The 10,458-nt window shown below is 32.5% G+C and overlaps 1 protein-coding gene across 4 annotated transcripts in view; it reads left to right on the top strand.

Moving 5' to 3' along the window:
• Positions 1-10,458, top strand: part of CDH18 (cadherin 18, type 2) — a 1,248,329-nt gene that overhangs the window by 1,106,554 nt on the left and 131,317 nt on the right. For all 4 annotated transcript variants that reach the window (XM_011984981.1, XM_011984983.1, XM_011984982.1 and 1 more), the window contains one exon: positions 8,519-8,706. In XM_011984981.1, coding sequence (XP_011840371.1) covers positions 8,519-8,706 — 188 coding nt within the window. The remainder of the gene's footprint in view (positions 1-8,518; positions 8,707-10,458) is intronic.

Below are 10,458 nucleotides of genomic sequence, written 5' to 3'. Positions count from 1 at the left end.
TTATTACTCTGGCTAGGATTTCCAGTATTATGTTGAATAAAAGTTCAAAAGTAGGCATCCTCTTTTGTTCCTGATCTTAGAGTAAATGCATTTAATCTTTCACCATTTTAATATTAGTTGTGGGATTTTAACATATGGCTTTTATTATGTTGAAGAAGTTTCTTTTATTTATAGCTCTATTTTATGTTTTTTTAATCATAAAATGGAATTGAATTTTGTCAATTGCTTTTTCTGTAGAATTGACATGACCTTGTGATTTTTTTTTTCTTTATTCTGTTAATGGAAATGAAAATTAATTGATTTTCCTATGTTGAACTAAGCTTGCATTCCAGGAAAAAGAAATCCCAATTGCTCATGGTGTACATTCCTTTGATATTATGCTGAAATCAGTTTACTAGTATTTCATTAATAATTTTTGCATTACTATTCATAAGGAATATTGGTTTTTAATTTTCTATTCTTTCAGTGTCTTTGTCTATTTTTGGTTTCAGGAGAATACTGGTCTTATAAAATAAATTAGGTAATTTTCCTTATTTTTTTTACTTTTTGCATGATTTTGAGAATTAGTGTTAATTCTTCTTTAAATGGTTAGTAGAGTTAAAACAGTACACCCATCTGTTGCAGGGCTTTTCTTCCTTGGGAAGTTTTTGGTTGCTTATTGACTCTCCTTATTAGTAGTATGTTTAATTATTTTAGTGATAAAACAACAAATTGCCTTTTTTCTATTTTGTCTTTTCCAATTTTCCATTAATAGTCACATATTAGTGTGTAGTTATAAATAACCCTTTGTTATAAATACAAATTTGGCATGTTATTTGCAAATTTTAGTAATTCTGTGAAGTTGGACAACCAGATTCTAAAATTATATTACCATTACTGTTTCTATTTGGCTTAAATAGCTAGAGTTTACTACAGATAACACATCTGTTCATTGTGGAATGTCCTTTGATACAGCCAACTTGAGTAATTTTTAATACTAAACATAATTATTTATCAGTTGTATGTTTCATGGACATAAACAATTTTAGAGAAGTGAGGAGAGAAGTTAATTTTGATGTCAAATTGATATTTTCAAAATATAATTATCATTTAGTTTTTTCGTTTCTTGTTTTTTATTTGTTTTGTTTTCAATATAGTTTATATCAGCAAAAAGGGAGTGTTATAAGAAGTTTAACCTTCATATTTGGTTCATTTAGTTTCCTATGTCCTTCTTTTGTTGCAAACTTTAAACAATTTATTCTTTCATTGGCCTACATTTTAAATATTCTAAATAGTTTCAATTTACTTCTTTTTAAAAAGACACAAGACTGTAGATGCCCAGCATAAAGTTGGAGGTGACCATCATTTGAATATTTTAACAGAAACTCAGGATATGGTAGATGTGACTATTCATTTGGAAGCCATAAGTTTATATGTTGATGTTCAAACCACAGGAACAAATGTACCTTTCTGGAGTGTGTGTATAAGGAATAGAAATGAGGTACCAAGTTACGGACAATACTCTCTTTTAAGAAAAAAGTGAAAGATAAGTCTGTAATGAAACTGAGATGTTAGCAAAGTAGTGATACAATCAGGTAAGGGCTGTGTTCTAAAACTCTAGAGAGGGCTTTTTTTATAGCTGTAGCCTAAGTAAATTCTCCTGCATGTGCATATGGAGATATGTAAAGTAAAATTCATTTGACTGTTTCTAAATTAGAAAAACATAAGATTAGATAACTGGTAGCATATTATTAAAACAAATACTACATTCTAATTAATGAACTAGAACTATATACAATATCTTATTTACAACTCAAATTATGATTTTGAATAAAAAATACAAAAAAAGATGAATATTAACTTAAAATCTAAATAACTATACTATTTGAATATATATTTGTGGAAATACATTACGTTAATGTTTTTAAGATATGTAAGGGGATGATCATGGTTCCGGGAGGATGAGCTGAGAATTTGCTTATAGCAAATGGCTCCCTTAGAAGCATCACCTATGCCTTCAATAATGTTACTTTATAAAATGAGACCTGAAATAAATACACCAAAACATTAAGATTTAATAGCACACATGTGTGTTTCATGACATTTTTCATTTTTTTCTGTTAGAAATATATCAAAGTATAAAGTCATAGAAAGAGAAATAATCAGCAATAAGGGTATAATAGAATCATGTTTTGTTTGTTTATTTTGGTTTTTAATTTTCCTCAACATAACTCACAGTGCCCCAGGATGACAAGAACAAAAAAAGAATCCATTTGAATTAGCAAATCACCTGCAACTACTGCAAAGATGTGTATAGTTTATCTATGCCTATGTGGCAAAGCATTCAAATTTGGCAGATTAAAACAACTAATATTTATTATTTCACAATTTCTTTAGGTCAGGAATCTAGCTATGGTTTAGATGAGTGCCTTTGGTTCATGCTTATGAGATTCCAGTGTAGAAGTCAGCAGGGGCTGAGGTCTTGCCCAAAGGCTTACCTCAGTGGAAGTGGAGCTGGTTTCTGCTTCCAGCTTACTCACATGGCTTTTGGCAGGCATCAGTCACTTGCTCTATGGGCTTCAAGAAAACGTGACAGATAGCTTGCCCCAGAGAGTGATACAAGAGGGAGTGAGAAAGTGTTCCCGTGATAGAAGCCACATTCCTTTTGTAATTTAGTCTTGTAAGAGACATCCTATTACTTTTGCTGAACTCATTCCATCATAAGTGAGCCACTATATATAGCCAACACTGTCAGTGATACAAGAGGGATTGAGAAAGTGTTCCTGTGATAGAAACCACAGTCGTTTTGTAACCTAGTCTTGTAAGAGATATCTGATTACTTTTGCTGAACTCACTTCATCATAAGTGAGCCAACATTCATATCTAGCCAACATACAAGAGGAAATGATTACTCAAGGACATGAACAGCAGGAGGCATAAAAAAATAGGGCCACCTTGAAGGCTGCCTACTAAAAGTTGACTCATAATGAACAAATTATAATTATCAACTCAATGGAGAGTGTGCAAAATATTAATCTGAATGTACTTCATTTTGTTTAATGGGACATAGTGAATGGGGAAGCTACTATTCTTGCAATTCTTAAAATGTATCAAGAATTATCAGGTTTTTTTCCCCCATAAACATAATCTTCCTGTACCAGGAATCTGTTTCATATTTTAAGACTCAGCCTAAATGTTTTCTGGGCCATGAGTTTTTTGTGACCCGTTTGAACAGTTTTTTTTTTTTTTTGCAATCTGCTTTGTAAAAACAACCTTCTTTATAATGCTATCATCATAGTAATTCTGTAATGTATTTATTTATCTCTGTTAACTAAGACATCTCTGGTTTTCTAGTGTTACCATCCCGGTATTAACTACTTGACAGGTTTTTGAAGGTTAATGTAATTGTGAGTAATTCTGATTTAGTTGGACCTTGGAGACCACAACATCCAAAAAAATTGACTCCTAGTCTCTGTCTCAAAATGTTTTAGAGAATTTGTACTAATATTTTGTAATATTTCTATACATTTTGTTGAACAAAACAGTGTCCCATTATAGATGTGACTTTTCAGGAACATCATGATATTTTCAAGGCCAGTGCAAATCACATGGCTTCTCTTTGATGCTGATTTTATGCCCTTAGATTTGACCTTTCAACATGAATTTTGGAAACATGACCATTGGCAAAAGCCTTTTCTTAGTATTTCATAGCTGTGCCACCAAAGATAGATGAAAGTTATTTTCTAGTTCCAGTTCAACATTTTTGAGACATATGCTCTTTTTGGAGATGTTTGAAACAGCTGCCTACCCTTCACCAATCAACTGTGAGAAGGAAGAAGGGATCCTATAAACGCTTGAGTCTCATGCTTTTCCATGTCAATTCACAGAATCAAGGAAGATAGATCTTTTAGTAATGGTAGATCTTGATAAAAACATATGGTTAAGGTCAAGGGATCATTTGTCTAAAAGAAGAGGGTGCTTTACACAGGAAAAATACGTTGGTTGAAAGTACTTTATTTGGACATTTAGTTTAATTAAACTAAAAGCTAATGTTTTCCTCACTTTTCTGTGAGTTTATGTCAGGTGTATTCTCCAATGCTTATGAAAGAGAGCTGAGAAAAATATTTCTTGAATATTGAATAAACACAAACACATACGTGAACACATGTGTCAACCCTTAGTATCTATACATATACATTTAAAATTACACATTTTGTCTTTAGAAGTTTATCAATTTTTTTTCTTTTTTGAGACTGAGTCTCACTCTGTCACCCAGGCTGGAGTGCAGTGGCACAACCTTGGCTCACTGCAACCTCTGCCTCCCAGGTTCAAGTGATTCTCCTGCCTCAGTCTCCCAAGTAGCTGGAATTACAGGCATGCAACACCACACCCAGCTAATTTTGTATTTTTAGTAGGGATGGGGTTTCACCGTGTTGGTCAGGCTGGTCTCCAACTGGTCTCGAGCCACTGCACCCGGTTCAAATAAATATTTTAAACCATGAACACTGAATGTCTTTCAATTTATTTGTCTTTTTATATTTTTCATCCATGTTTTCTAGTTTACAGTATGTAAGTCCTTCACTTCCTTTTGTCTTTTTACATTTTTCATCCATGTTTTATAGTTTTCAGTGCATGAGACTTTCACTTCCTTAGTTTATTTACACAGATTGAATTCATTTCAATGCTATTATAAATGGGATTGTTTTTCTAATTTTTTCAAAAATTTTTATTAGTATGTGTAAATGCAACTAATTTTTATGTTGATTTTATGTCTGCAACATTACTGAATTTTTTTATTAGTTATAACAATTTTTGTTTTTTGTGGACCCTGTATTTTTTTATATATGTAATATTATATTATCTACAAACAAGGACAGTTTTACTTATTTCACTCTGATTTAGTTCCCTTTTATTTTATTTACATGCTTAATTGCTCTGGCTATGTCTTTCAGTACTATTTTGAAAATAAGTGGTAAGAGTGGGCATCCTTGCTTTGTTCCTGATCTTAATGCAAAAGCATTAACTTTTTCTGCGTGTAATGTTATCTGTGGCACTCTCATAAAATGTCTACACTATATTTTAACTCTACAAGTACAGTAAAATCCCTATCAAAATCCAAATGACATTTTTTACAGAGATAGCAAAGAACAATTCTAAAATATATGTGGAAAGAAAAAGGCCCTGAAGAACCAAAACAATGTTGAAAAAGAAGAACAAAGCTGGAGGCATCACACTTGCTGATTTCAAAATATTTTAAAATGCTGCAGTAATTAAAATAGTATGGTAATGGCATACAGACAGATATGTAGGCCTGTGGAACAGAGTTAGAGACTCTAAATAAATCCAGACATAGGTAGTAAAATCATCTTCAACAAGGTTGCTAAGAATACACAGTAGGAAAAGGATAGTCTCTTTAAAAACAGGTCGGGCGAGGTAGCTCACGCCTGTAATCGGAGCACTTTGGAAGGCAGAGGCAGGCGGATCACAAGGTCAGGAGTTCGAGACCAGTCCGGCCAACATAGTGAAACCCTGTCTCTACTAAAAATACAAAAAATTAGCCGTGTATGGTGGTTTGTGCCTGTAATCACAGCTACTCGGGAGGTTGAAGCAGGAGAATCGTGCGAACCCAGTGGCGGAGGTTGGAGTGAGCCGATGTACCATTGTACTCCAGCGAGTGCGAGACCCCATCTCAAAAAACAAAACAAAACAAAACAAAAAAAAACCAATGCAGTGAAAACTCAATATCTATATACAGAAGAATGAAAATGGCTTCTTTTTGTACATCATACACAAACACCAATTCAAACTGGATTAACAAGTTAAACATAAAATCTGAAACTGCACAACTCTTAAAAGAAAAAAATAGGGGTAAAGCCTTATGACATTAGTCTTGATAATATTTAATCTGATATGACCCACAAATCCCAGGCAATAATAACAAAAATAGACAAATGGGACTATATCAAGTTATAAATTTTTAACGCAGCAAAGGAAACCATCTACAGAGTGAAAAGCAGCCTATGGAGTGGGATAAAATATTTGCAAGCCGTGTCTGCTAAAAGGCTGATTTCCAAAATAAAACTCCTACAACTCAATAATGAAAAGAAAGAAGGAGAAGAAGAAGGAGAAGAAGAAGGAAAAGGAGAAGGAGGAGGAAGAAGGAGAGGGGGAATGGGTAAAGAAGGGGAGGGAGAGATGGACGTGAGAGAGAAAGGGAGGAGGAGAGGGAGAAGGGGAAGAAGAAGGAAGGGAAAAAAACATCAATAACCTGATTAAAAAATGGGCCTAAGACCTGAGTAGCTGTTTCTCTAAAGAACACATTCAAATGGACAATAGGTATGTATAAAGATTCTCAATGTCACCAGTCATCATGGAAATGCAAATCAAAACTACAGTATGATAACACCTCATACCTGTCAGGATGGATGTTTATGAAAAAAAGCCAATGACAGAAAAGTATTGTTGAGGATGTGAAGACCTTTGAACCCTTGCACACTGTTGGTAGAAATGTGAACTTGCGTAGTAGCATCTACAGTATATAGTATAAAGATCCCTCAAAAATCAAAAGTAAAATTACTGCATGACCTAATGACCACACTTCTAAGTATTTATTTTAAAAATTGAAATCAGGATTACAGATAAATGTTAGGATTCCTATGTGTATTGCAGCAGTATTCACAATAGCTAAGATGTGGAAACAATCTAAATGTCCATAGACAGAGAATGTAGAGAAAAATGTGGTTTGTCATACAATGGGATAGTATTTAGCCTTACAAAAAGAGATCTTGCAATATACAACAACATGGATGCATACTGAGGACAGTAGGCTGAATGAAATCAACCAGTCACTGAAGGGCAAATATAGTACTGCATGATTTCAATTAGATGAGATATATAAAATAGTAAAATTCATACAATCAAGAATGGAGTGGTTGTTACCAGGGACTAGGGAAGGTGAATGAGGTGTTGCTAATCAGCAAATATTAAATTATCATAATGCAAAATGAGTAAGTCCTAGAGATCTGCTGAAAAACACTGTGTCTATGAATAGCAATGCTGTGTTGTGTAGAAATTTGTTTATAGGATAGATCTCATATTAAGTGTTCTTATCACAATAATAACAAAAATATATTTTCAACATTCACTAGATTAGACTTCTGTTTTCAGTATCATACCGCTAATGACAAATGATTGTCTTACTGAAATTATTTTTGTAGAGATTGTGCATTCACTTATCCATATAGTCTAACTATATCCTTGTATAGCATTGAATCACTATTAATTTAATCTTGTAGAAATTATTTTATTAAATTACATTTTAATTCAAGATTTCTGGGCTTCTGTTATTTATAATGTTTTGAATTTTCTATAATAAATTGCGCTAATAAGCTTTTTTAACTTGTGAATAAAACAATTATTAAAAACATGTTCATTATGCTTCCTAATATAAGCACTATAGAAACGGTTCCATTTGACATTTAATATCAGGACAAACTTTGGAAAAATGATATTTGTACCTATTAGACAATGAGAGTATAAAATTAACAGTGCTTTAAAATTGTTAGCTATCTATCTAATCTATCTATCTGTCGATCTATCCATCTGTCTAGCTACTTGTGTACGTATACTTTTCTATTTGGATTGCATGAAATCACATTAATTCTTCTTCCAGTAATTATAATTTTATATTGATTTAAAATTGAATATTAACTTGTCTGTTGAATACTACCACAGCAGAGTTCTAAGAATAAATTGGTTTTAAACACTTAGAGAACAATAATCCCCACTGGCATATATAAAATATCAGTGTCTTCACCTAAAATACTAGCTGTCAAAATTAATGCTAATTCACAAATGCTGTTTAATTTTACATAGACATTTACTTTCTCATACTTCAACTCTGTAATCGATTTTTAAAAATTTTAATAACTTTATATTATTTAAAACTTGATTATGAAGCCACCTCAAATCCTTTTTAGAAGCTGATAGGGAATTTATGCTGAAGAAATATATAAATACTTTCACTTTCTCTGACATGACTGTATATCTCACTATACTTGATAAAAATAATCTATATTCACAAATAGGCTGTGCATTTTATCTTGTTTTTCTGTTGAATTCTACATTTCCACACTTTTTGTTTCCAGACTTTTGTATTTGAACGTCACATGTTACAATGCGGGGAAGTATAAATTGGGATTACACTAATACTTGACTAATTCAGTTTTGGTTCAGAATCAGAATGAAAACTTGACCTCTCCTCTAATTGTCTGTAGTTTAAGGGTTTAGAGCTAATAAAATATTTCATATTCAAATATACAAATCTTTTCATGCAAAGTGTTTTACATACCTTTTAAAATTTATATAAATCTAGTATTTAATTACTGAATAGTCTACTTTTAAAATCTAAAAAAGTCCATTTGATGCATTACCTCATAAAATGTTCATTTGAATATGTGCTCTAAATATTTGTCTTTTTCTTGTAAGATTATTTCATGAACATTGTATTTAAATATATTTAATATCAAATGTCTTCCAGAACATTATCAGCTATATGTTCCTGAGTCAGCTCAAGTTGGTTCAGCTGTTGGGAAAATCAAGGCAAATGATGCCGATACTGGCTCAAATGCTGACATGACCTACTCCATCATAAATGGTGATGGCATGGGGATATTCTCAATCTCCACTGACAAAGAGACCAGAGAAGGAATCCTTTCTTTACAGAAGGTAAAAAGAACATACTTTTTGTGATTCAGGCAACTCACTCATCTTTTCCTGAATGGAAATTTGGCAGAGGTATGAATAATTCATGCTGTCAGGCCATTAAAATGATAAAATAGTGTCACTTTGTGATATAATTACATTTTAATTATTGTTTGACGACTGTTTAGATCTTTTCTTCAGAAAATATATTTTGCTAAGGTGGGAAGATCTGATGTAGACTACACTAACAATGTTTCTCTCCATCTTTGTTTGTTTTGTCTCTAATCTTCCTGAAATGTCCCAATGATAATAGTCAAGAATTAAATAAAAGTAATTTCAATGAAATGCAAAGAATCAAAGCATCATCATAATAAGGCTATGGTGATTATTTTATAGCCAGAGAGGATGGCCAAGGAGGCTGAGATATTTGCCATTTTAAAATGTACTCCAGGTGATTCTAGAGTAGAACTATTTAGAAAACAGGCTGAGATATTTTATTCTAATGTGCCTACTGTAGATGTTGATGTGAGTCTGTCGTCTATGTATCTATCTATTTATCCATCTGTCTAATTAGCCACTTGTATACATATACTTTTCTATTTGGATTGTATGATATCTCATTAATTCTTCTAGTAAGTATAATTTTATATTGATTTAAAATTGAATATTAACTTGTCTGTTGAATACTACCTTGGAGAAGTTCTAAGAATAACTTGATTTTAAACACTTGGAGAACAACAGTCACTACTGATATATATAAAATATCAATGTCTTCACCTAAAATATTTTCTCATTGTAAATTTTTTTTTCTCAGATTGTCAAACATAGGTCAAGGTGATAATGAAAAGAGACAATTTGCATATCTTTACTTAACAAATGTATTTATTTTGAGTTCCTTCAATGTGTCAGTTGCTATGTTCCACATGAGCTAAGCAAAGAATAAAAAGGATAAGTGTGGAGCAAAGGCAGAACCTCAGCCCCTACATGCACACAGCTTCTAATCTGTGGACGTGGACAGACATTAATCAAATATCACATACATTCCTGGATCAATAATATGTTTTCTATGAATAAGAGTTATATAGTGCTACAGGGGAAAAATCTAGAATATTTAATTCTTTCTGGTATTCCATAATAGTTAAAGAGAGAATTGAAAGAAGCCTGGGGGTGAGTTAGGTATAGACTGTAAGGATGACTATTTCAGGAAGACAGAAAATGTACCAGGTGCCTGAGGTGAGTGAAACATGGCACATTTAAGGGATCAAAATAATGTGACTGAATCCAGAGTAGAGGGAATAAGGAATGCGGTCAGTGGGTACAAGACCACACAAGGCCTTGTTTAATTTTGCTAAATGGAAAGCCATTGAAGAGATGTAAGAAAGAAGTGACTAGATCTAATTTGATGTCAAGATTTCTGATTGCTGAATTAAGCAACATGATGCCAAGACTGTGTGTTAACTTATCACTGCATTCCCAACATCTAGCATTTTTTTCTGACACAGAGTTGGCATTCAATAAATATTAGCGTAATTAATGGATGATAATGTGGGTACAAAGGTGAGAAGAGGATTGCCTGCTTTTCATTTTATGGGTAGCTTCTTTACTTAAAATAATTCAGGTAAACGGGATTAATTTTTTCTAAAATATTAATCCTGACAACTAGGGAACACTTATTTTAAGAAACAAGCATGAAAAGGAAGGAAATATAATCTTGGAGGAAATCTTCAAATAATAGGAGAGAATGTTGGCATTGAATATTCCCAAGGGATGCTGTTC

The sequence above is a fragment of the Mandrillus leucophaeus genome, unplaced genomic scaffold, assembly GCF_000951045.1.
Source record: "Mandrillus leucophaeus isolate KB7577 unplaced genomic scaffold, Mleu.le_1.0 Scaffold278, whole genome shotgun sequence".
In the NCBI taxonomy this organism is placed as follows: domain Eukaryota; kingdom Metazoa; phylum Chordata; class Mammalia; order Primates; family Cercopithecidae; genus Mandrillus; species Mandrillus leucophaeus.
This window is presented reverse-complemented; position numbering and strand designations above follow the sequence as displayed.